Genomic DNA, 27,609 nt, shown 5'->3' with positions numbered 1-27,609 from the left:
CAAGCAGTGCTGAAAATGGAGGAGGAACGACACACGCTCTCAGAAGAAAAGCAAACTCAGCAAAGAATATAATCCGACCTGGACATGGATTCCTGGTTGGTTTAAAACTTTATTTCCTATAGTTACAGTATGGTTTCTTCGTTGTTTTCGTCAACAGCAATATGTAAAAATTTTTTTGTTTTTTTGTGTTTTTCCACCTATTCCACCACCATCATCCCAGGGAGTGTCCATGGGCAGCATTCTTTCATTCCACCCCATCTAAGGTGGTTTTGGCATTTAAAAGTTCAATCAGTTCAAGAGTCTCCTTCATCCTCCTTCAGCTGGGGTTGCTTAATTTTGTCACTGCATACTACAGGCTGGGGGTGTACCTGTCAGCGGGGCCAATGGGGTACAGCAGCAGTGATGAGCAAAGGGAGAAATTAAAATGGGGTAATGGAGACAAACGTTAAAAGGGTCAGAATAATATCACCATTATTTAGAGTTGTAAACAAATTCTTGGAATAAAGCCACTTTCGACAGCATGACAATGTTGGGACTTCATTTCTTTGCAATCCTTTTGAAAAGAATTTTGTACTTTGTACTTTTTACTTTTGTACTTAAGTACATTTTACACCATGTACTTTTGGTACTTCATTATATTTAATTTTAGGTACTTTTATACTTTTACTTAAGTAATGTTCTTAATGGGTACTTTTTACTTTTACTTAAAGCAGCACAATGTAACTTTCAGCTTTTGTTGAGTTTGGCGGCTCCTTTGGACAAAAGCGGTAGTGCTTTACCAGTAGTGTGGCAGGGTTCCTACCATGCTCCTCAAAGTTACATAGTGCCAGTGAAGGCGATAGAGACCCCTCAGACCATGACAGAGGTGTCATTAAACCTTTTGTAAGTTGATGTACCATCACAATGACTCTGTAAATATTATATTAAGGTGGAAAAGTTACATTGTGCTGCTTTAAGTAATTTTCAAGCAGAAAATCTGTACTTTTACTTAAGTACAATATTTTTGTACTTTTTCCACCTCTGGTTCCTAGAAGATCCAAATGTAGATTTGGAGGGCGGGCGTTCTGCTATCAGGCGCCACTACTATGGAACCAACTTCCAATCTGGGTTAAGGAGGCTGACACCACCTCCACCTTTAAAACTAAACTTAAAACCTTTCTGTTTAGTAAAACCTATAGTTAGTGTTTAGTAAACCTCTAGCTGGTGTTGGTAAATCTCTGGGTAGTATAAACTCTAGTGTGTTAGAGTCATTAGTCATAGTTGCAGGTTTAGAACAAGACTATAATAGTTAGTCTCAAATATAGCTTCATGACATGATCCACTGTGCGGTGCCTCTCACCCTTCTTCTCCTCTCCTCTTCCCTTCCTCTCTTCTCCATTTCCATTATTATTAATTATAAGTATCTCATAGCTATCATTTTTGTCCATCGCCCCTGTAGTCTCTTGTGCTGGCGGGTGCTGCGTGCTGGCCTGAGGTCCCAGTCCACCCCCCCACCCCCGGTCATCCCGTTGCTGCTTCCCCCTGCCTGCAACCCCACACCCCCCCCCCTCTGGTCATCCCGCTGCTGCTTCCACCTGCCTGCTGTGTGCTGCTGACGTCCCCGACCCCCCCAGTCTGACCTTCGGCAGGAGGGTCCCCCCTTATGATCCAGGTCCTGCTCAAGGTTTCTTTCTCCTAAAGGGGAGTTTTTCTTGCCACTGTTTGGCTTAAGACTTTTCTCCCACTAGGGGAGTTTTAACCTGCCATTATGTAATAATTGCTTGGGGGTTTATGTTCATGTTCTGGGTCTCTGGAAAGCGTCTAGAGACAACATCTGTTGTATTAAACGCTATATAAATAAAATTGAATTGAATTGAATTGAATTGAATTGAAAAATCTACAACCCGAATCCATAATGCAAAACAACAAAATATTTTATTTTGGTATATGGCAGCAGATCAAATTAAAGCCAAACTTGAAAGATGTATTTCAAATTGATATAGACCACCTTGTCGCAGCTATCCTTGTCCAGTTTTTTGATATTATTATGTTTTGCCTTTGTTTTATTTTGTCCTTTTTTGGTTTGTTTGTTTTTTATTGTTGTATAATCTTTATTTTCTGTTTTCCTTATTATTAATTATTAATTGTTTTCATCGAATGTTTAGGTCCGAGGGGTGGGTTTGGAAGGGGGTGAAAATATGTGTTTAATGTTTGTTTGACATCATTGTGGATGCCACCGTTTATAATGAAAAAAAAAAAGAAATATAAATAACATTTGATCACAAAAAAAAACTGATTGTGAGAAAATTGTCTAAATTATATTTTATAATGAATGATTCTAAATGGGACTGAGATAGCAAGGGAGAAAAAAAGAGGTTACCAGTTAGTTAGAGTGCATTGTTGAATGGTGCATTATCAGTTATGACAATGAAGGTTACCCAAGCGTCATCATGGATGTGGTAGGGCAGTGAAACAAATGAAGTGTATGCACCACATTGCAATGATCAAGTTGTTCTGCTCAGGTCCCCAGGAGGACATCCGCTGGTTCCATGATGGGAATACTTTGCTTAATGTCAGAACCACAAGCTGGGAACAGGTTGTCTCCACAGATGGGGTTTCCTGTTTGAAACTATGTAGAAGAGCAGTTGGAGTCACGTAAAGAACTGAGTCCACAATCAAACTGAAATTGAAAAAGGGGGTTTGATGTGGGCGCTGAAGTGCGTGTTAGTTCCCCCATGACTTCAGTACCCACACCCTGGGTGGGGTTGGAGAAAGGATCTTTCTGTGTGGAGTTTGCATGTTCTCCCCGTGTTCCCCTGGGTAGCAAATGGGAGCTACCCTCACAAAAACATGCACACAGTCCTGGGCTCTACTGCCCCCTCTGGCCAACCGGGGCGCCAGATGGGGTGGGGGGGATCTGGCCGGAATAACGTGATCCTTCCACGCGCTACGTCCGGCCGGAGAAACCCCACCCTGTCTGGTGAAAAGATGCGGCCTGCTCACTCCTCAGGTTAAGGAGGAGACCTGAGCTCAGTGCGGAGCCCTCCCGGGGTTGGTAGAGGATGGAAATGCCCAGGACTGTTAGGTAGGAGCTCTGGGTGATGAAATGGGGAAAAAACCGGGATAAAAAAAATATTAAAAAAAAAAAAAGAAAAAGGGGGTTTGTTGTTGTTGTTTTCTTTATTTTCAACTGTTCAGTGAGTTAAAATGACTGATTTCCTTCAAGTCTTTTTCCATTGTTTACAACAATTCATTAAAGGTACGGTGTCTTTTAACAGTGTTCTGTCTCTGTTTTCAAAATTTCTTAAACACGAAAACAACTAAATCTACCTTAAACATGAAAACAGCTTAAAGGGGACCTATTATGGCATCTAATACCTATTTTAAACAGGCCTTGAATGTCTTAAAAACAAGCTTTTGATTGTTTTTGCTAAATAAATGAAAAAATTCAGCCTCTGAACCATGTCTTTATCTTCCCATTCTCTAACCTCATTATCTATGCAGGATTCTGAGTGGGCGGGGCTATGATAATGAGGCTCTGTGCTGATTGGCTGCCTGAATGACGCGATATACTGTTAGGAAAAAAAGCTCCGGCCGGCGGAGTTACCGTGTCCTAACTGCATGGGATACGAGCGAGCGTCAGCGACAAAATCAATTCCATCCATCCATTTGCTTTCTTTTCTATTGGACTGTCCTAACTGGCTGCAGCACTTCGCAGCTGTGCAGCTGTTCAGCTGTGCAGCGCGATGCAGCGCGACGCAGCGCGATGCAGCGCGACGCAGCGCGATGCAGCGCGACGCAGCGCGATGCAGCGCGACTTAGCGCAACGTTTTGAGCTCAACATTTGTCGGGCGCCCTGCTTCAATTTTCTTCCTGCCGCTCACGTTGAAAGTCGGTTGAAAGCGCTGTAGGAAACAGTCACGGATGAGGAACGGCTGATCCAGTTAGTTGAAATGAGAAGTTATCTTGATACCTCCTCATTTCACTACAAAAACCTCAATAAAGTGGCAGCTGCTGGAGGGAGATGGACAGAGAGCGTCCGAGGTCACATTTATCTTAAACATGAAAACAATTAAATCTACCTTAAACATAAAAGCAACTTAATCTATCTTAAACACGAAAAACAACTAAATCTATCACAAACATGAAAACAACTAAATCTACCTTAAACATGAAAACAGCTTAAAGGGGACCTATTATGGCATCTAATACCTATTTTAAACAGGCCTTGAATGTCTTAAAAACAAGCTTTTGATTGTTTTTGCTAAATAAATGAAAAAATTCAGCCTCTTAGCCATGTCTTTATCTTCCCATTCTCTAACCTCATTATCTATGCAGGATTCTGAGTGGGCGGGGCTATGATAATGAGGCTCTGTGCTGATTGGCTGCCTGAATGACGCGATATACTGTTAGGAAAAAAAGCTCCGGCCGGCGGAGTTACCGTGTCCTAACTGCATGGGATACGAGCGAGCGTCAGCGACAAAATCAATTCCATCCATCCATTTGCTTTCTTTTCTATTGGACTGTCCTAACTGGCTGCAGCACTTCGCAGCTGTGCAGCTGTTCAGCTGTGCAGCGCGATGCAGCGCGACGCAGCGCGATGCAGTGCGATGCAGCGCGACGCAGCGCAACGTTTTGAGCTCAACATTTGTCGGGCGCCCTGCTTCAATTTTCTTCCTGCCGCTCACGTTGAAAGTCGGTTGAAAGCGCTGTAGGAAACAGTCACGGATGAGGAACGGCTGATCCAGTTAGTTGAAATGAGAAGTTATCTTGATACCTCCTCATTTCACTACAAAAACCTCAATAAAGTGGCAGCTGCTGGAGGGAGATGGACAGAGAGCGTCCGAGGTCACATTTATCTTAAACATGAAAACAATTAAATCTACCTTAAACATAAAAGCAACTTAATCTATCTTAAACACGAAAAACAACTAAATCTATCACAAACATGAAAACAACTAAATCTACCTTAAACATGAAAACAACTTAATTCATCCTGATTCATCCCTAGGCACTATTATTGACAACAAACTGTCATTTGGAAAAAATTCAGAATCGATATATATGAAAAGCCAGCAGCGCCTTTTTTGTCTTCGAAGACTCTCCAAATTCCAGGTCGATTCTTCCCTGATGACTATGTTTTATTGTTCTTTTATCAAATCTGTTATCACTTTTTCTTTCATTTGTTGGTTTCAATCTATGAAGGTCAAAGACAGAAACTTGCTCAATAAGGTTGTCAGTCTAAGCAGTAAAATCATTGGGTCAGCTCAACAAACTTTACAAGAACTTTATAACAAACAGCTGATCAAGAAGGCAAACTCCATGTTGTCTGATTGCTCACATCTCTTACATAAACAGTTTCAGTTTCTACCATCAGTTACTGCTTACACTCCCTTTTGCAAAGACAAACAGATACAAACACTCCTTTGTTCCTCCGCTATTGTTCTTTTAAATGCAGGAAGGAAAAGGTAGTGGGTGAAAAAGCTTTCCCTCTTAACCATAGCTTAGGTCTATACTATGATGTGTAACTTATTGTAATTTATTATGTATATTTTATGTATACAGGACTGTCTCAGAAAATTTGAATATTGTGATAAAGTCCTTTATTTTCTGTAATGCAAAAATGTCATACATTCTGGATTCATTACAAATCAACTGAAATATTGCAAGCCTTTTATTATTTTAATATTGCTGATCATGGTTTACAGCTTAAGAAAACTCAAATATCCTATCTCAAAAAATTAGAACATTCTTAATCTTAATCTTAAACTGTAAGCCATAATCAGCTATATTAAAATGATAAAAGGCTTGCAATATTTCAGTTGATTTGTAATGAATCCAGAATGTATGACATTTTTGTTTTTTTAATTGCATTTCAGAAAATAAAGAACTTTATCACAATATTATAATTTTCTGAGACAGTCCTGTATTTACCATTATGTGCTTCTCCTGTCGCGAAACTAATCGCCCCCTTGGGGACAAATAAAGTAATTGATTGATTGATTGATCATGAAACTTTCTGAGGCCTGACTTTGCAGTGCGCATGCGCGCAGCCCGTTCCCCAGGTCGCTCTGTGACATTCGTAGCGGAAGTACTGCGATCGTTCCTTCAAAATAAAAGCTCCTTAGCAGATTAATAACTGTTGGACTTGTTTGTTGTTTTTACCCTTAAAATATCAGTTCCATTACAACCTTTCCACGCTGAATGAACCTTAACTTGATCCACGTCGTATTTTTATCAGTTGAGGAGATTTTTTTATTATTTAATCTTCAAAATAATGGGCCGGTTGAGCCCCTTAAAGATAAACAGAAACGCATGAGTTTTAATTCTGTTTGAGGTGTTTTGAAGCCGTGTTTGGGTTTTAAAAAAAAATCAGGGGGGATGGTGGATTTTATCATATGGGGACAGATAATTTGTGCTGATTACAAATAATATAATATATTACAAATAATAGCAGTGACCAAAACACCTGCAGAAATACTGCAGGAATGACATAGCAGCAGTTAAATGCAGCCTTCTGTAAGCTTTAAATATCCACTGGGCTTACATCAAATACATCAAAACACAACAATAAAAAACACTTTTCTGAACTTATCAATATGACTCTGTCCTTCACAGGATAAGTAAAATGGATCACTGCAAAAACTCTAAATCTTAACAAGAATATTTGTCTTATTTCTAGTTAAAATGTCTCCTTATAGTAAAGAAAATCTCATTACACATAAAACAAGACTCATCACTGGAAAAAACAACAATTTTCACCTGTTTCAAGTAGATTTTCACTTGAAATAAGTAGAAATATCAACCAGTGGAACAAGATTTTTTTGCTTGTAATGAGAAGATAAATCTTGTCCCACTGGCAGATTTTTCTACTTATTTCAGGTGAAAATTTACTTGAAACAGGTGAAAATTGTCAAATCAGATATTTTTCTGGTGATGACTCTAAATGTTGAAATAGCAGTAAAACCACATTCATTGATGAAATCAGAATCAGAATCAGAATCAGCTTTATTGGCCAGGTTCGAACATTGTCCAACAAGGAATTTGACTCCGGTAATTTCGCTCTTTCGCAGTAGATAAACAAATAAACAAATAAACAAATGTGGTATTTTTGACATATGTACAGAATGAACATCTAAGGTGCAGAAGTTTGAGAAAAAAAAGAAAAAGAAAAGAAAAAAGGACAGCTCTGAATAAAATAAAATAAAATAACCTATTTACAATTTTACCATTTTACAATTTTACAAAAAAATTATACAAAAAAAAAAAGACATAAGGGATGGAAAGGGGGGGATGATTTTGGCCGTTTTTATTTCAGGGGGGATGCCATCCCCCCAGTGGCGTCAATTGAGTGGAAGCTAAGGTATGGCAAGGTTACGAGTCACAGAACTTAACTAGAGTATCAATCAACACGCCCAGCAAATACTCATCACAGAGGTCTGCTATGGAGCTGATCTGTGTGGTCAAGAAAATTGGAACTTTTTCAAATGCAGTCTCGCATTAGTCAAAAAATCTCATTACACTTAAAACAAGAGTCATCACTAGAAAAATAACTTGTTATTTGACCATTTTCACCTGTTTCAAGTAAATTTTCACTTGAAATAAGTAGGAAAATCTGCCAGTGGGACAAGATTTATCTTCTTATTACAAGCAAAAAAGTCTTGTTCCACTGGCAGATTTTTCCACTTATTTTAAGTGAAAATCTACTTGAAACAGGTGAAAATTGTTGTTTTTGAGTCTTGTCTTAAATGTAATGAGATTTTTTTTTACTTTTACTTACTTAGTTTTTGCAGTGTATAATAACTAGTGAAATCGATCATGTTGTTCTGATTTGCATTTGTAGTTATTCTATATGTATTAAGTAATTCCATAAATATATTTAAAAAACAAACATTTACATTTTCCCTTGAAGCCAAGGTGTGGCGGCTGCCATACCTTGCCATACCCAATTGACGCCCCCTCATCCCCCCTCATCCCCCTCAACTCCAGTACTGGTTTTGTCCCGGAAGGTGTGTTCGTGTCTGTCCGTGCTGCTCCCGGCCAGCTTCACGATCAGCTTCAAGGCTGATTTATGGTTCCGCGTTACACCGACGCAGAGCCTTACGGCGTAGGATACGCGGCGACGCGCCCCGTACACCGTCGCTGTAACGCGGAACCATAACCCCCTCCACTCACAGCCTCCTCCTCCCCTCCCAGCAGGACAGACTTCCGGCGGGTGTCATGGCGCTGGCATGGTGAAGCCTCCACACAGGGAAAAATCCTCCCCGCGTCGAGCTCCGTCGTCCATCCGGGCCGGGTGTGCGTGTGTCGGTGAGGCCGGGGGGCAGGTACCGGAGCCCGGGGCCGGGCCGAGCAGCACCGCGGGTCATGGCGGCTCACAAGCCCGTGGAGTGGGTCCAGGCCGTGATCACCAGATTCGATGAGCAGGTGAGAGGGCACGTCCCGGGCCGGTACCGGGGGGAGCTGGGACCGGGGGGAGCCGGGCCCGGGGAGCTGGTCCCGGGCCCCGGTTCCGCCTCTAGCGGGGGCCCCGGGGCTCCTTCCAGCGGGGGTCTGGAGGCTGATATATGCCTCTGCGTTGAATCGACGCAGAGCCCTACGCCGTAGGGTACGCGTCGACGCGCACCGCCTCGTACCGTACGCAGTAATGCTTGATTTATGGTCCCGCGTCACACTGACGCAGCGCCTACGGCGTCGGTGTGACGCGGAACCATAAATCAGGCTGGACTCCCGTCCCGGTTCGGTCCACGGCAGCTAGTTGGGCTAGCTGGAGCTAACCGGTGGGGGAGATGGTACCGGGCCCGGTTTGTAGATGTAAACAAACGCGGTTCCGAAGGCGTGACCCGGGTGTGTGCGGGTTTACAGCAGCAGGTTCGGTGGTACCGGGACCAGCGGGGAACAGCAGCCTCATGGGCGGAACAAAGCCGGTTCTGTTCACACGTGCACCGGTGCTGGTTCCGATCCACAACAACAGCAGGCTCGGTTGATCCTGATTCTGTCGACTCATGTAGCAACACAGTTCTGTTTACACCTGGTTCTGTTTACACCTGGTTCTGTTTACACCTGGTTCTGTTTACACCTGGTTCTGTTTACACCTGGTTCTGTTTACACCTGGTTCTGTTTACACCTGGTTCTGTTTACACCTGGTTCTGTTTACACCTGGTCCTGGTTCTGTTTACACCTGGTCCTGGTTCTGTTTACACCTGATCCTGGTTCTGTTTACACCTGGTTCTGGTCCTGGAGACGTCAGGGGACAAGTTCATGAAGGAGGTTCACAAACTCAGAGCTTTGGGTTCCAGGTGAAAGCAGAACCAGGATCAGTCCAAGTGTAAACAGAACCAGGACCTGTGCACATATAAACAGAACTACAGGTGCTTTCAGACCCGTTTGTTTTGTTCCGATTCAGGGGCTAAATCGATACAGTTGTTTCGTTTCTCGTTTGTGTTCACAAGCCAACCGTCTGTAGCGGTTCAAAGCTGTTAACAAATGTCATGCGCGAACGAACTGCTCTCTGATTGGTCAGAAATTAACGTGGAAGGAGTTTCATGCGCAGACCGCCGGCTTTCCCATTCATGTATGTGCTACCCGCGCAGGGCGGACCACTGCGGGCGAGAGGCCGTCTGCCGCAGGGCTGCACAAACCCTGCCCGAATTGAACATTTTTTAATTTCACCGTGCCGTGATGGGACGACATCTCTGCTCATCCAATAGGAGAGAAGGTGGTGGAGGATCAGGTTCTGTTTACACCTGATCCTGGTTCTGTTTACACACGACCCTGGTTCTGGTTCTGTTTACACACGCACAGGTCCTGGTTCCGTTTACAAGTCATACATACAGGTCTTAGGGTTCTTTCACCTCTGTCCCATTTGGAGCAGTTGTTCTGAAACAGGGAGTGTTTCCCCCTAAAGATCGGTTCGTTTGGTACATGTGAACACAGCAATCACGCTCGGATGTGGGACAAAACAAGCGAGCTGAGATCTCCTAGGAGAGGTGGTCTCTGCTCGATTCCATTCCAGACCTGGAGCAGTTCGTTTTTTTTTTTATTTGGAGTGGGAACATAATCGACACCACCTTCTCTCCGTGCCGAGATGTTGTCACAACGCGGCACGGTGAAATTAAAAAATGTTCATTTCGGGCAGGGTTTGCGCAGCGCAAACGCTGCGGCCTCTCGCCCGCAGAGCGGTCCGCTCTTGCGCTGTGGTAGCACATAAATGAATGGGAAAGCCGGCGGTCTGCGCTTTGCGCCCTCTCTCTGAAAGGGGCGTGTTGTTTTTCCCGGGGTGCGGAAGAGGAAACTCCTTCCGCGTTCATTTCTGACCAATGAGAGAACAGCTGGTTCGCGCATGGAATTTGTTAACAGCTTTGAACGCTACAGACGTTTGCCTTGTGAACACAAACGAGAAACGAAACAACTGTATCGATTTAGCCCCTGAATCGGAACAAAACAAACGGGCCACAGGTCTGAAAGCACCTGTAGTTCTGTTTATATGTGCACAGGTCCTGGTTCTGTTTACACCTGGACTGATCCTCGTTCTGTTTTCACCTGCAACCCAAAGCTCTGATTTTGTGAACCTCCTTCATGAACTTGTCCCCTGACGTCTCCAGGGTCGTCCACACCATCAGACTGGTATCAGAGTATGTGGCGCCCAGGGTATGTGCGTATGTAAACAGAACCAGGACCAGGTGTAAACAGAACCAGTATCGGTTCGTATATAAAGGATACTTGGCCCAGGAACTTGTTGGTGCAGTCATTTAATGAATATCAGTGCATTTCACAAGTGTGGGCAAGATACTTATGATTCTAACAATCAATGATGTCATCTTTTGCGACCCAACGCCCAAGTTTCCTGACGTAAATCATCGTTCCAACGTCTCTAAAACACTTATGATCAACTTGAACCAGTATCAGCTTCATGATGGGGCGGCAACAGGAAGTGGCCCAGGGCCTGCTCTTGACCAGGTTAACTTGTCAAGAGCAGAGTCAGTTACCATGGTAACAGAATCCCAGTATAAGTTGCTTCGGTTTCAGAAAGCGGCTGAACCCTCTGGATCGGGAGTTAAGTAACCTCGCTTTGTGTTTCCCTGAGTTCAGGTTTCAGATAGTCAAAGTTTGTACAGAACCCACTTTGTGAAACGGAACCCCGGACCCCGGACCCCGGTTTGCCAGGCGACGCGGTGGCCGTTTCCCATTTTCAGCCTTCCTGTGGATTGTCTGGCGTCACAAATCTCTCCTTTTACTGTCCTTTCCATGGAAAAGTAAACAAAGGTCAAACAATCTTTTATTACTTGATATCTCATGATATCACTTGGTGTTCCATAATTTGGTTTCACCATCAGGGGGTGTGGTCATGTTGAGGAGAAGGGACATGGCTGCTGTTGTAGTGTAGAAAGCTTCCGTTAGAAATAGTTACGTGAAGCGGTGATGTAGAATCTCAGTCCTCCAGGTCATTCATGGTGGCCCCTCAGAGTCTTGAATCCAGACAGCAGAACTTCCCCTTCTTGGTTCTTGAAGACGTTCCTGCTTCAATCCAGAGGCCTCACCTCTGACTGGCTGATAGTAGTCTGGAGTTTGGAACTGTTGGAGTCGCATATCTAACTAAGACATGACGAGACAGCGTGCAAACGCTTTTATCCAAAGTGACAAAGAACTACGGAGAGCAGTCAAGCCCCAGCTGAGGACGGTCCATGACGGAGTTCAGAGCACGCGGGTGTGGGTTAAAGGTTAGGGGGACAGTTGGTGGCACAGGGGGTTATATTCTTCTCTTGAACGTAGAGGGACGATTGAGGAGCGTTGAGGAACCATGTAGGAGAGCTGTGTGACCCGATATCTCCTCGTGAAGAAAAGATGATTGGGGTTTTTATTGTCAAAGATCATCATTAAATTGATGTATATTGATGGATCGTTACACCTGAAGTGAGCCTTCTTGTTAGTCGTCACTGCTCCCCACTCACTCTGAACTGAGACATGTGACTGCCATTAACGTTGCCATGGTGACAGAGAGAATCGGAGGATGTTTCTGTTCGAGGCGGACCTGCTCTAAGGGGGCAGGGGGCAGGCTGACCCCACATGGAGACTGATGCATCTGTGAAAAACTGATCGATGGTTGGAGGACCAATCCGCAGATGGAGTTCATGTTTGTGGAAGGAGAAAGTCATTTTCTGCAACAAAACTTTAATTTACTTATCAATGAATTGTGAATCTAGACATCCAGAAAACTGGATGTATGACGACGTTATATAGTTATGGACCTTTTGAAAGTCAGGAAAAGCAGAATATGGGACTTGGAAGAACATTTAGTCTGTTCTTGTGACTTGTAAGTAGCTCAGATTTGATGGTAAATGAAAGCATAAACAAGTTAACTCTAAGGTTTCTCATGCTTTCTGTTGCGTCCTGACTGAACAGTACATGTGTCTCATGGATTCGGTCCATTATCCAGTACCTGATCCAGCTCTCATCGGACCTGACATTAACTTTGGATCAGTGTGTTCCTGGTTACCAGGCAGCCTCTGCAGAACCCGCTTCCTCTGCTGCTGCTCAGAGGTCTTCACCCCCCCCCCCCCACTGAAATACCCTCACTTCAGGTTGGAGAAGCAGACCGGTCGGGACACCGACCTTTTAGAATAAATGTCATCTCCGTTGTGTGTGGAGTGGACGTGTGGTGGTAATTCTGCTAAGTTGTTAGAAGTGTTGTAGTGAGGCGTTGGCAGATTAGGGCCTGAGCGGCTCAGCTGGGATCACCACACCAGCAAAGTGGATTGAGGTGTTTTATCCGCGGCTTGGTTATTGTTTGCCTAATCCCAGCTAAAACCTTCATCCCACCAGAAGCACAAAAGTCGGCAGTGATTCTGATCAAAAGGATTGAACGGTTCTCAACCATGTGTTTGGCTGGCTGGATACACATCAGTAATAAGAGCTCATAGGTGGAGGTAGACTGGGTGATGAACTTGCCGGATTATTGATTGCGTAATTGCATCCACACCTAAGAATATTCAGCTGGTCAAGCTCACCTGTGTTTGTTCAAGTCTGCTTGTAGTAAAAATGAACCTGTCAGTGTGAACTATTGAAAGACTTTTGGCGCTTTTCCACTAGTACCTACTCAGCCCGAATTGACTCGCCTCACCTCGGTTCGGTTCTTTTCCACTAGGGGTCTAACGTGCCGAGTAGATACTTTTCTACTTAACTACTACCGAGGTTCTAAGCGGCTGAGTCGGGCTGTATCTGACTTCATCACACTACAGGCCACCGATTGGTCGGGGGGTTGGCCAATCAGATGTCTGAGTCAGGATGTGACATAATTTCAAGAGCGACTCGCGGCTTCTTGTTCATTTTTTTCGAAGAACAATGGTAGCGCAGAAATCTGTTCCGTGGTCAAATTCTGAGGTGGAGACCCTCTTAAACCTGGTGGCTGAGGAAAATATCCAGAGAGAGCTTGATGGGGCAACAAGGAATGAAAAAATATACCAGGAGCTTTCTCAGTCCATGTCTGCTCAAGGCTACAAACTGACTTTTCAGTGGTGCCGAGACAAACTGAAAAAGTTAAAAAAGTGATTATCGCGCAGTGAAGGACCACAATAGCTGGAGTGGGTCTTCTTCGTTTGTGTCGCACAATCAAATGCGTCACAGCAGTTTTGCTCCAACCCGCCTACTTCTGATCCGGGTATTGAAAAGAAACAGTGTAAAAGCGCCATTTGTTGAAGTTATAGGTTGCTAGTAAACATAAAGGGCCAAAGGCAGAAAAGTGTTTCTAATAGACTGATTGATACATCAGCAGTGCCGTCATCCCGTTTTTATCTTCTCTTCCAGCTTCCGATTAAAGTTGGACACCAGAACACCCACACTAAGGTCAGCACAGAGCACAACAAAGAATGCCTGATCAACATCTCCAAGTACAAGTTCTCCCTGGTCATCAGCGGCCTCACCACCATCCTCAAAAATGTCAACAACATGGTGAGTTGTGCTGGTCCTCATCCTGGAAGCAGCGCAGCCTGCTCCTGTCCTTCCCCCTCTTCCCCCTCTTCCTGCTGCCTAGGAAAAAATAGTTTATATGTATGTGTGTGTATGTGTGTATATGTATGTGTGTATATATATATATATATATATATATATATATATATATATATATATATATATACACACATATTAGTGTTGTCCCGATCACGGCATTTTCAAAACATCGGTATCGGCCAAAAACGTATCGGGACATACCTAGTTATTAATGTTTTTAATATATATTAAATCGTTTTATATATCGTTGCATTTAACGTCACTTCCGGCCGGCGGCCGACGTCACAAGCGAAACTAACATGGTTTACATGTTTGAATTGTGAAATGTCATATCTGTTCATGTTGCATTAAGCTGCTGCTATTCATTTCCTGCCATTCAGAATGTTGCACTAAGGTTAAGCCAAAAAGTATTTTAATTTTGTTGTGTTTGTGAGTTTGACTGGATGTCATTCAACTACCTCTTTTTAAGTTAAATTTATTTATTTGTGTTATTGCACTATTCTGCACTTTTTGTTTTAGTTTACAATTTCATGTTTTTACATTTTTTGGCACCAGTGCTGATAAGCATTTTTGAGATATATGGCCATGTTGTTCTCCAATGGACAATAAAATAAACTTGGGATAATTTATTTTCAGTCCTTTTTTTTTAAATTCATTGCCAAAATGTATTTGATTGGGAAAAAGTATCGGAAAAATATCGGGAGCCAAAAATAGTGATCGGATCGGGAAAAATCGGGATCGGCAGATACTCAAACTCAAGTGATCGGGATCAGATCGGGAGCAAAAAAATCCTGACCGGGACAACCCATATATATATATGTGTGTGTGTGTGTTGTCAGTTTGTAAAAGAGTATTCTTGTGTCTCACGTCTTTCTGTCCTGTCTGCTTCAGCCCAAACAAAACACACCAACATTTAGTCATTCTTTAAGAAAGTCAACATGTTCAGTAGTTTTATTCTTCCAGGGTAAAATTATTAAGTTTCTATTAAAGTCATAAACGAATAAAAGTAACATTATCCTGCAAGTCTTTCTCATGTATGAAAATGTCTAACAACACAGAGGAAAACTAAATATACATTAGAGATGCACCGATCGATCGGCAACCGGTCGGGGATCGGCCGATAATGGCACTATCGGTTTTGATCGGCGTTCTCAAAATAATAGTTCAAAGCAGCTGATCTGATGACGTTTACAACAACAAACACCGCCCGCGCTGCGTTCCCACATCTCAGACATACAGTAGATGTCCCTAAGTGGGCGTGTCCGTCTCTAGAAGGGGGCGTGTCCGTCTCTACAGAGCAACAACACTGAAAACGGCATCGCCGGTGTGGGAGTTTTACAATGTCCGAAAAGGACAACAAATTTGCAGTTTGCAAGGTCCAAAGGAGATACCGTGAGGAGTAATGTTACAAAACATTTCAGCACAACAAAGCTGATAGGAAATTTGAAATTCTTCTCACACGAAGGAGGGTATTGAGTTTACAAAGTTGGCTACTGCTAAGGCAGAGAAAGAAAAGGAGCAACGTCGCTAACTCAGCTGTAACAGAGACTAAAAAACAACAGCAACAACAGCAAGAAAAATAAAGAACTACATCATAAGGTAATAGATTCATAGGCCTTGATCATCAGCTGCTTTCTGTTGTAGAAGACATCGGGTTTAAACGAGTCGTCAGCAGCTTGGATCTGCGGTACGAGCTGCTGCGTCGTAAATATTTCACTGATGAATGTCCACCGGAGTTTTACCAAACTATATACAGTCACATCCAACCCTCACCCTCACTAACCCTTATGTAGGACTACAGTCGTGTCAGTCGCTTCACGAGTCATTTGGAGTTCAAGTGTGAAGAGTTTCACTCACAAGGGTTTCCTCACACGAGACGGATGCTATCGCTAAGGCTTTCACAAAGCTTAATAATTCATAATTCATTTTTTATTTTAAAATTTAAATTTCTTTTTCCACAGGAAAACTAAGGTTTAAAGTTTACAACTTGTATCAACTCTAAGAGATTGACACGTCTACTGTTTTGTGTGCACGTTGTGTTGTACACATTTATTGCCACAGGAAAGCTTAAGCTAGTAAGCTACACGAGTTATAGTCGTCTCTAAGATTCTCTAGAGGGTGAAATATTGCACATTGCCTCAGCATGCAATAAAACAGACAATTCATGATACTTTCTCATCTCCTAATTTTGATACCTAATAATACAATGTGGGTGTTGTACATGAGACAATAATATTGAAGAATTTATGGATTTCATGCAGTGATCTGCATTATCGGGATCGGCAGATACTGCTTTTGGTGATAGGTGATCGATCGGCTCTCAAAATCCTGAGTGGTGCATCTCTAATATATATTGATGGTTATTTCCTGCTACCAGAACCTAAACGTACTAGAGCCCGAACGTAGTAGAGCAAAAAGGTCCTAGAGCCTAAAGGTAGTAGAGCCCTAACATAGTAGAGCCTAAACATACTATACATACTTTAACCTAGACCCATCACAACCTAATCCTACTAGAAGCTAAGCATACTTTAACGTAATCTTAGTAGAACCTAAACCTACTAGAACCTCAAATTAAAGACTCTCAGAATGGCTTTGTTGCACTCTGTTTGTCTTTCCTCCGCGGCCTCAGTGTCACCGTCCACCAAAGGCAAATCCGCCGGTGAGCTTGTGCTGGCCTCCTCGTCACGCAGCAGTCCAGCGCGGGTGATCTGAAGAAGCGCCGGTGATCTGAAGAAGCACGAGTTACCGTAGTTTGCCGAAACAGTTTCATTGGTCCACTGTGACCTGTTGGGTTATTTCATTGGTCTGATATGACAAGATTACCGGTAAATGTGTTGCCGGCGGGAAGCGTGTTAGCCTATGAAAATCCATAAATTAGCCGTATCGTTGTAAAAGCCGCAGTCTCAAAGCGTGTGAAGAAAAGAAGCGGCTTATATGCCGGAATTTACGGTACTTATTTTACCGAAGAATTTACCAATTAATTCAGTAAAAATCAACACAATGTGATTTCCTGGATTCTTTCCCCCATTCTGTCTCTCATAGTTGAAGTGAACTATGATGAAAATTACAGGCCTCTCTCATCTTTTTAAGTGGAAGAACTTGCACAGTTGGTGGCCGACCAAATACTTTTTTGCCCCACTGTAAGTGACAATCTTGTACAGTTTGTGGAGAGCAGTTTCAGAGATGTCTCCTGCAGACAGCTGAATAGACACTCAGTGCTCACTTAGGCAGGAGATTCTGGCCTTTTTATTCACTGATGGGGGCTGGTCCTGCAGGACAGTAACTTTAGTGGTTTTCCATCTTCCCCTTTTACTTCATGAAATCTTTTCTTCATGAACTTTACTTTTGCCAACGTTCATTCCGCCTCTGCTGCAGACAGAAGCTCTGTAGAATCAGAAGATGTTTAACCAAAAATAAGATGGTCAGTAGGATTGTAGTAGTCACACTAAAAGTGTAGCGGGAGGTGGGTGTGGGGGCTGGGGATGATGTGACTCTACTCTACAGCTGAGGAGGAACCTCAGAGTTGGGTTGTCTGATCAGATCCATGGTAACGGGTGTAATGCTTTGTCTCTGTCCACAGAGGATCTTTGGAGAAACTTCTGAGAAGAACCTGTACCTGTCCCAGCTCATCATCCTGGACACCCTGAAGAAGTGCTTGGCAGGGGTGAGTCTTCATCTGATAGTATGGACACTGCTCCTACGTGAAGGGTGCTTCAAAGTCACTGATGGTACCAGGATGCTTTAAACTTCAATGTGGTTTAGGTCAGCAGCAGCATTCCAAGTTCCTTCCATGCCACCTACATTCATCTGCAGAGTTGTCAATAGAGGGAATGCGCATGACGTCACAGATGCGACTTCACAGCGGGCTATGCCCACTGAGTGTCAGAAAGACTGAGTGGCAGCTCAGGAAAACATCTAAAATGGGAACGAGCGGTTGTGCGATCGACTGTACTAGATAGATTGCATAGATTTAGCAAGAAATCGGAGTTATCGTTTTACAGACTGCCGAAAAATAAGCTTAAGAAAGACAAATGGATCGCTGCAATTCACAGAAACAACTGGATTCCAGACACCGAAAGGTGGATTTGTGGTTCCCATTTTGTATCAGGTAATGTTGGATTTTTGGGTAGCTAACGTTAAACGGTCAAATCATAAAGTTCGGTGTCCTCATCACTTTAATTTCTACAACAAATCCTGCCTTGAAGTAGGACCAAGTGTCAAGACTTTTGTAAGCCTTCAAGCTTTGCTTCGTGTATTTCACCGGCGTAGAAATTAAGTACATATAAATATAATTTTCCTACGTCCTGCAGAAAGCGGGTTATTGAGGTTAGTCTTCCTGTCAGTTCTGGATTATGGTGATGTTATTTATCAACACGCATCTGCTTCCACCCTAAAATCACTTGATGCTGTTTATCACTCAGCTCTAAGATTCATCACTGGTGACAGTTATTCTACTCATCACTGCATTTTATACGAAAAACTTGGGTGGACTCCCCTTTCTGTCAGACGTGATAGGCATTGGTTTCTCTTTGTTTGTAAAGCCCTAATTGGAAGCTTCCTCATTACCTTAGCTCCTTACTGAGGTGGCATAATGGTAGGTACTCAACCCGCTCCTCTGATTTTCTTATGCTGGAAGTGTCATGTCCACGGACTGAATTGGGAAAAACTGCATTTAGCTACTGCGCGGCTCACAGTTGGAACATTTTGCAACATGCATTGAAGTTGGAAACGTTTGTGATGCTTGGTCAATTCAAATCCTTAATTGCTGACCATTTTACTCATGTTTGTAATTGTTTTTAATTTTTATTGTATTATTCTTTTTATATGGTTGTTGTACATTTGGCATCATTGTAAATGAGGGCTTGCTCTCAATGATTTCTCCAAATTCAAATAAAGGTTTATGATGATCAGGAAACTCGATTCGTAGCCAAATATTAATGTCCATGGACCACTGGTTCTTGGTAACTGTACCAAATATTAATGTCCATGGACCACTGGTTCTTGGTAACTGTACCAAATATTAATGTCCATGGACCACTGGTTCTTGGTAACTGTACCAAATATTAATGTCCATGGACCACTGGTTCTTGGTAACTGTACCAAATATTAATGTCCATGGACCACTGGTTCTTGGTAACTGTACCAAATATTAATGTCCATGGACCACTGGTTCTTGGTAACTGTACCAAATATTAATGTCCATGGACCACTGGTTCTTGGTAACTGTACCAAATATTAATGTCCATGGACCACTGGTTCTTGGTAACTGTACCAAATATTAATGTCCATGGACCACTGGTTCTTGGGGTAACTGTACGGGTCACTGTCAAATCCAACTGCCTTTAATTTAAGCCCATAATCGGCTGTTATCCCGTCTTCTCCACTAGTTGCAGCTGTTTTTGCTGATGATTTACCACTCGGTGCGAGTAAGGGGGCGTGGTGCAGTGGGGAAGTGACGTCAATGCAGACCCTCTATTCAAGCTCAAGGTCAAACTTGTTTCCATTAATCCCAACAGACAATGCCGACCTGTGTTTTACAGTCAAAAATAAAACATTGTCATGAGTTCACATCAAAACAAATAAAGAAAAACGAAACAGAGATAAATGTTTCCAAGATGTCGAGGTTCAAAGGCCAACGAGTAGAAATAAGTCTTGAGCACAGATCTGAACATAGCAACAGTTTTTGGTGGGTCTACCTTATGACGGTAATCTGTTCCAAAGAACAGGAGCACTTGTTTCTAAGTCTGGATCTGGGAACATCCAGGACCGTCTGGCTGGAAGATCTCAGGGCTCTGACAGTAGCATGAGCAGGAACAAATCCAGTGGTGTCGGCCCATTTAAAACCTTAAAAACCTGGGAAAACTGCAGAACGTATCTGTTTATCACGTTTAAATGCGCTGTTGAAAAGCACACCTACGTTTGTAGAGGACTGATGAGTAAGTGGCCTAAAGAGAGGCCGCCCCACCCCTCAGCTTGTCCCCAGAAACAGATGTAGTCATTCGTGTTTGGTTTTCCGGAGGAAAATGAATGTCAGAGCAGTTCTTACAGTCACTGAGCCAGTGTAACAGCGCCTGCAGCCAATCACAACTACTACACTTTATTGGCAGATAAATGTGGCCAGCAAGATTTCTTCCCTCCTAAAGGGGAGTTTTTCCTGCCGATGTTTGGTTTAAGGTTTTTCTCCCACTAGGGGAGGTTTTACCTGCCAGTGTTTGTTATGTTTATGCTTGATAGAGGGTCATGTTCTGGGTCTCTGAAAAGATCCCAGAGACAACTTCTGTTGGATTTCAATGTGAATCAGTGCGTGGAATTCTTGCGTATGCAAAAATACATTCAGATGTTGAAAATGTGGGTACGCCCAAATCCACGCACGTTTCTTTGAACATCACAATCAGCGTGGATTTGAGCGCACATGCAGGAGCACAACACTCCGCCTTGTCTCCTCCCTCAAGTAGATATATTTTAATATGATAATGAGGATAAATATCCATTAAAAACTGCTCATCCTAACAAGGAACTTGGAAAAAGAAGTAAAACAAACAAAAAGTGCAGAGTTGTTCACTTCAATTAAATTTTATTTATATAGCGTCTATTACAACAGAAGTTGTCGCTAGGTGTTTTCCAGAGACCGGAACATGACCCCCGGGCAATTAGTTGTGTGTTTATTGTGGGTTTATTATGTTCGTAAGGGTTTGTGAATGTTAATATTTAGCGTTTGTGCATCATTATACACTTTTTTTTTTTCTTTTTTGTAATTTAAGAACCGACAGAACTTAAGTTGGTGGGACGAAAAACGGCTCCTCGTTCCGATTTACTGCCACGTGTATTACAGTATATACTAACAGATTAAGCCCAACGTACGAAGCATCACGATCTGATTCCTCTGCTGCAGAAAGACAACTTGTGCCGACGGGATTATCGAGGTGCAAACGTGAGAAATAAAGAGCAAAGTTGCTGTAACTCGGAGTGTTGCATCCGCAGGAGGAGAGACCGGTCTGGGTCTCGGTCCATCCCCGGAGAAACACTTTCTGGATCCTGCAGCACCTGCAGCTGACTCCATATCAGACTCTGAAAGTTGCCTTAACATTCAATAAAAACATTATTCATATATTGCTGAGTCACATCAGTTCATACCAACCAACCTTTTAGTGACATTTTAGCTTTATTTTAAAAGAAGCTGCAAATTGTATTTTAATGTTTTTCTGTCCAGACACAGTTATGGGATGTTTTAGGATCTGGCTTTAATCTCGAGTAGTCCTCCCATACGGTCGTCATGGCGACAGAGAGATGTCCGACCTGTAGCAGCTCCAGCTGAAAGCATCATGTTGATCCAGAAGGATCCTCTTGGTACCTGAACCAGCTGATGATTCAGTCTTAGTCCTGGACCAGCAGATTAGTGTGGTCTCTGAAGACTTGCTCTTGATCCTGCATCAGCAGGTTCCTCTAACGGAGCCAAGGCTGACATTGTGATGGGCAGGTTCCATCATTGAGCTCCTACCTTTATATGTTCATGTGGTTGATTGTGAGATTGTTGCAGTTCCACTCTTGTGTAATTTATCTGGTGATGTGGGGGCTGTCGTGTCCTTCATGTGGTCGTGAACTTGTTGACGTCACGTTTCCTCACATTGTGGACTTCACTGCATCACCAGGGAGTGTCGCCAAAGTACAAAACCTCAGGATCTGTTCTCATGTATTTTCCCTCTTTCGGTGTGACTGAAATGCTGAAACGCCTCGCTCTGTGATGGTGGGAGAGCCTGGTCCGCCTCTTAAATTGTAGTTAAATGACAGCGTTAATAATGGAAGTGAGAACTCGCTGATGCTCTTGTATGGAGGGAATCCATCACAGCCAGTTGGTTTACAGGTCTTGCGACTTGAAATTGCACCGTCAGTGTGTTGGAGGACCTGAAGGTCTGGATCTGGACCGTAGTGGTTGGTAGAAGACTGGCAGAGCCGGACCTTAGTGGTCAGTTGGGGGATCGTAAGTCCGGGGCTGGACCTTAGTGGTAGGTATAGGTCTGGATCCAGACTGTTACTGTTGGGTTGGCCTCAGTGCAGAGGCCAGACTGACCAATGAAGTGGTCTATGTCCTGTGTGCTGTGGTGAGCACTGCGTTGGCTCCCCCTGCTCCCTGCTCATTGAACTGTTCCTGGGTTCCTCCCTAAAGCATTCAAACGTAGTACTGCCAGCCACGCTGCCACAGACACAGCTGGAACTGAATCTGGTCTATATTTTAGTTGCTAGTTTATTTAGCTATGACTTCTTTGAGAAAGAAAGGATTGTGTTGAATCATTCAGTGATGATCGTATTGATCACTGGCTTCTGAATCTACACATCATGGCGGACTACGTAAGAAGGTGTCATGGCAAGGGCGAGTGTCCAGATCGCATGAGCTGGCAACAGGGGTGCCACAGGGATTGGTGCTTGGCCCTATTCTCTTTTCACTATACACCACTTCACTAGGTGAAATCATCAGCTCTCACGGCTTCTCCTACCACTGCTATGCTGATTATACTCAGCTCTTCCTTTCCTTCCCACCTGGCGACACTGCCATCTCAATGTGAATATCGGCCTGTCATTCTGATATCTCTGCATAGATGCAGGACCGTCACCTTCAGCTAAATCTGTCCAAGACTGAGCTCATTGTTTGTCCAGCCAGTCAGTCCTTACCTCCTCAGATAAGTGATCCCACGTCTTCTGCTAGGAATGTTGGTGTCATGTTAGACTAGCTGACCTTTAAGGAGCATGCTTCAGTTTCCCGGTCTGGCCGATTCGCTCTTTACAACATCAGGAAAATCCGACCGTTTCTGACAGAACGTACGACACACAGCTCTTGGTTCAGGCTCTGGTCATGTCACGTATAGACTACTGTAATTCCTTGTTGGTCGGCCTTCCTGCATGCTCAGTTAAACCTCTGCAGATGGTCCAGAATGCAGCAGCAGGTCTGGTCTTTAACCAACCCAAGAGAGTTCATGTCACTCCGCTGCTAATCTCCCTGCACTGGTGATTAGCAGCGGAGTGACTCCCAGCTGCAGTGCGCAACAAGTTCAAGGCTCTGCTTCTGGCTACCAAACAATTACCCAAACGGCTCCTGCCTACCTTAACTCCTTCATCCAGAGCTACACTCCCTCTACCTTCACTCCTTCTCCACAGCTCCACTCAGCCAGGGAAAGACACCTGGTGCTTCCTCAACAACATGGCGTGAAATCAGTAGCCAGACTCTTCTCCTCCATTGTTCCTTGATGGTGGAAAAACCTACCAAACTCTGTCAGATCTGCAGGTCCGGAACCTACTCTGAAGAGCAAGCTAAAGACTCAGCTCTTTAAGGAGCACTTCTGCATCTCGTAAACTTCTCTGCTCATCAGAATTAGTTAGAAGAGCCAGCTCTTTTCAGTACTCGGTAAGCTGCAGGCACTTATGTCAAGATGATCGCATGATGGTGTCTTTTTAGACACAGCTTTCTTGTATAAAGGGACTGTTGGGTTGGGCGAAAAAAAAAAAAGAAGAAATTAATTAAAATATATTTTCTAGCATTAGTATGGCAGCACCTGTGTCCGAACTTTTCCCTCCCCATTATGGCCGTCTTAGTGCCCCTTGGACCCCCAGTGAAGGTGGGAGGAGCTAGCCACGCTTTTCAAACCCTCCTTCCACTTTCAAGCAGTAAATCTGCAGACTTATAGGGCTTGGTCGTCTTGACGTCATCACTTGGCAGAGCCGCCATGTTTGGAAGCTACCTTAGCTGCTCTTTGGACCACTGCGGACTGTGTACAGACGTGCTCCCTCTTCGTTGTGTCTGAATATTAGTTTATATGGCTTTGCTACACTTTTGTAACACCTAGTTAAAAGCACACATGTGCATGCTGCTACAAACAAAGCACTAACAGTTGCTAGAATGTAGCGCAGCTTACCTTTGACCGGATAACCGTGTTCCCACTGTTTGCCGGCTTTATGATCTGAAGCTCCTGCACCCGTCCATTAGTGAACTGCACATGAAACTCCAACGACTTATAACAACAGAACTGCTCCGAAGTGTAGGCGCTCACACCGCAAACAAAGTCGCCGAAGACGTTGGTTATGCAGAACTGCGGAAGTAAGTCCTCGTCGGAGCTCCACTCTTTAGTAGGGATTTCATATGGATCCAAACCCTTAATTTCTCCATATACCGTTCCCTGGCTTCCTTGTTTAAAGGGGACCTATTATGAAAAACACGTTTTTTCTTGTTTTAACATGTATAAAGTGGTCTCCCCTCACCCTGCCAGCACAGGGGAGACAAAATACCATGAATTTCTGCAAGCTCTCTGACCCCCGCCGGACAGAGTCCCCCAGTGTCACGTGGTTTTTTTTGAGCCGATTAGAATCTGCTCCCGTCGTGACGTCACGACGGGAGCAGATTTCCATAGGTTCAGCCTCCGCTGCTGAAACCACGCCCACAACCAGCTCTCTCCGCTGCTGGAGCGGTGCTTCCTTCAGCCAGTCGGACGCGGCGCCGCGGATCCGGGTTAAATCATCCAGGTTCCCGGGTGGTTTGGGAGCTGGGTCCTTGGGGGTCTGTCCCAGGCTGGACCAGCTTCACTCTCCGAGATTTTCAGGCAAATCTGTCGGTTTGATCCCCGGTAACGGGCGATGCGCTGCGGATGCGCTCCGGAGCCGATCTGTGCGCCCGCCGTGGGGGTTGCGGCACAGAGCCTCATTATCATACCCCCCCCTTCCCTAAAAATGAGGCGCCGAAAAAGAGGTTAGAAGCGGTAAAACTAGTGACAGGGCCCACAGGCTGGATTTATGATTTATGTAGAAAAAACAAGCTTTAGATTGTTTTTAAGACATTCAAGGCCTGTTTAAAATATACATTACAGGGCTCCAGACTAACTTTTTTCACTAGGAGCACAGTAGCCCCTAACTTAAAATTTTTAGGGGCACAATCAGAAATTTTAGGAGCGCACATCGTTTATTGACACGCTAACCAAATGTTTACATTTCTACTACATTTCAGTGTATTAGTAATACGTATTTCATAATAGATTAATGAATTACCACAATGTGCCGTTTCAAATGCAGTGTTACATTTTATTGTGCATTTTTAAAGATGCCGCAACATAAAGTAAACTGACAGCACCATTGCTGTCATTATACATAAAAAAAACATACATTCACATGATAAAAAAAGTGCTTGGTAACAAAGTGCTTAGTAACCTTTCAGCCATGAATGTAACTATTAAACACAGTACTTAACAAATGTACAAATATTGGGGGTACTGGCCAATAACATTTCCCTACTTGTGTCTTCACTAAAACCCTGAACTTACACCAGTCGACCAAATTCACTGCCTTCACTCAAATAACTAAGGATCTTACCAAGAAATATTCTTATGTCTAACCTAAAAATGCCATTACACCTGATAACAGACATCACTTAAAAGGTTAGGTGTTTTTCCCACGTGTTAAAATTTAACTTTCATTTGTGTCAAGCAAATTTTAAGCAGTGTTCAAAATAAAATTATGAGACCTGCTGTATTGGAGCACATTTTCTTTTAGTTAAAACTGTAGCGGGGACAGATGTTTAGAGAAACCTATGTATGTACCGGGTGAAGGCTGATTTATGGTTCCGCGTTACAACAACGCAGAGCTCTGCGTCGATTTAAGGCGGAACCATAAATCAGGCTTTAGAGGGGGGACATATCGGAGAACAACCAGAAGAATATAGAGTGGATTAAAAATAAAAGTTAAGCACTGAGCTACATGTGTCTCCCGTCTGGGCCATTGCAGACTCATGGCCTGAGCATGATGTTACTAAAACCAAACATACCCGCCGCCTCTTTCTTCTAACTTTATGTGCGCGCCGCGGCGGCAGCGTGTTGTGTCGCATTAAATGTCGTCCGGGCGTAATACCTGCTTTGAGCTGGTGAAATTAAACGAAAAAAATAAATAAATAGATCCCCCAACTAATTCCCTTTCACACTCATTGGCCTGCAAATATGGGGGTTCATTGAGGCACTCCTTCCACGTTTAACGTGTAAAAAAAAAAAAAAAAAAAAAAAAAAAACACTGGCAAATTTACTGGTCGCACGTGTGCGAGTGGACATGAAATTCAGTCGCACATACTCAAATTTTGGTCGCAAAATGCGAGCATTTGGTCGCAGTCTGGAGCCCTGCATTAAATGCCATAATAGGTCACCTTTAAGGTATCCTGATAAATTCCAGTTCCTTTCCGGCATTTTAACATTTTCTTTTTGGGTTCCATCTGTTCACTTGCTGCTACCACAGTGCTGTTGGTTTACACTCACGAGGCTGCCAACATGGCCGCCCCGTCCCAGAATGCAACTTGGTGACCAAGCCCTATTGCAAGCTACACTCTGTGCCAGTAGTCCTGCGGGACAATGATCTGGCTCAATTTGAGTTTTGCTACAGGAAGCCTCAGTCTCACTTCATTCAGCAGTCCTGCCCCGTGATTGCTGGCGAAATGTGGACTGTTACACTGTTTCTTTAATGTATAAAATGGGATTTAATGATATTATTTAATTTGTTACTTATACACGTTTGCTTGGATAGTGTTAGAGCCTTTATTGACAGTTTTATTACATTAACATTGACAACAATAATCTGATTTTATTGACCATCTAAATAAGGCAACATTCCGATTTAAAAAATACATAAAAATCTGCAGACTTAATCTGCTTAGTGTTGGATGTAGACATACGCATTGGCCTGAGGTCATGTGACCTTTGACGGCATAGATGTACAAGGTGAGCTCGGGGACAGAGTTTTTGGTTGGTGCTGATAGGGTTGTCATCATAGTTTGACCTTTGTTTGACTGACTTTGTTTGACCTCCTGTCTGTCCTCCCTCACCAGCAATCCAAGGACTGTCTGCGTCTGGACGAGACGATGCTGGTCAAACAACTGCTGCCGGAGATCTGCCACTTCATCCACACGTACCGCGAGGGCCACCAGCACGCCGCCGAGTTGAGGGCGTCGGCCTCGGCCGTCCTGTTCTCTCTGAGCTGCAACAACTTCAACGCCGTCTTCAGCCGCATCTCCACCAGGTAACATTTGACTGCCGGCCAGCCGAATTTTGTGAATTCACATGTGTTTTTACAGTAAAGGTTGGGACAGTATATACAGATGTGCTGTTGAAGGAGGCAGATCGCCCCTAACATTGCAGAGTACTTTTACTTCAAAGTAGTTAAAGTAGGGATGCCCCGATACCATTTTTTTTCACACCGAGTAGGAGTATTTTAATTTGTGTACTTGCCGACACCGAGTACCGATACGATACTTCTACCACAAAAATTTTTTTTTTTTTTTGCGTTCCATCTGTTCACTTGGTGCTACTACACTGCTGTTTGTTTACACCATGGATCTATAATATTACTGGATGGAAGGCGAAAATGGCCGCCCATTCATTTCAATGTAAATTGTTCACCTAGCGCATAAGCCGAAAAACTTTCCGGACTTCCGGGTTTACTTCCGCGTTATGCGGCCCATAGAGCGTGCGCAGTTGAGTCACCTCCCATGATGCTCTGGGGCCTCCCATCATGCCCCGGGGCAATGACGCGAATATTAATATAATATGTATTAATATAATTTATTAATTAATGTATATTATTACATGTATAGTATTACATATATCATTA

The 27,609-nt window shown here is 43.6% G+C and overlaps 2 protein-coding genes across 3 annotated transcripts in view; one reads left to right on the top strand and one right to left on the bottom strand.

Annotated features, from left to right (window-relative positions):
• pxylp1 (2-phosphoxylose phosphatase 1) overlaps nucleotides 1-27,609 on the bottom strand; it is a 417,866-nt gene that overhangs the window by 103,765 nt on the left and 286,492 nt on the right. The gene's annotated exons all lie outside the window — the stretch shown is intronic.
• LOC133441451 (neurofibromin) overlaps nucleotides 8,184-27,609 on the top strand; it is a 142,684-nt gene continuing 123,258 nt past the window's right edge. For both annotated transcript variants that reach the window (XM_061718755.1, XM_061718754.1), the window contains exons 1-4: nucleotides 8,184-8,406; nucleotides 13,783-13,926; nucleotides 17,564-17,647; nucleotides 26,828-27,018. In XM_061718755.1, the coding sequence (XP_061574739.1) occupies nucleotides 8,347-8,406; nucleotides 13,783-13,926; nucleotides 17,564-17,647; nucleotides 26,828-27,018 (479 nt within the window). In that variant the 5' untranslated portion in view covers nucleotides 8,184-8,346. The remainder of the gene's footprint in view (nucleotides 8,407-13,782; nucleotides 13,927-17,563; nucleotides 17,648-26,827; nucleotides 27,019-27,609) is intronic.

Source organism: Cololabis saira, chromosome 4 (genome assembly GCF_033807715.1).
Source record: "Cololabis saira isolate AMF1-May2022 chromosome 4, fColSai1.1, whole genome shotgun sequence".
NCBI classification, from domain to species: Eukaryota; Metazoa; Chordata; class Actinopteri; order Beloniformes; family Belonidae; genus Cololabis; species Cololabis saira.
Note: the sequence above shows the minus strand (reverse complement) of the source record. Positions and strands in the feature narration are given on the sequence as shown.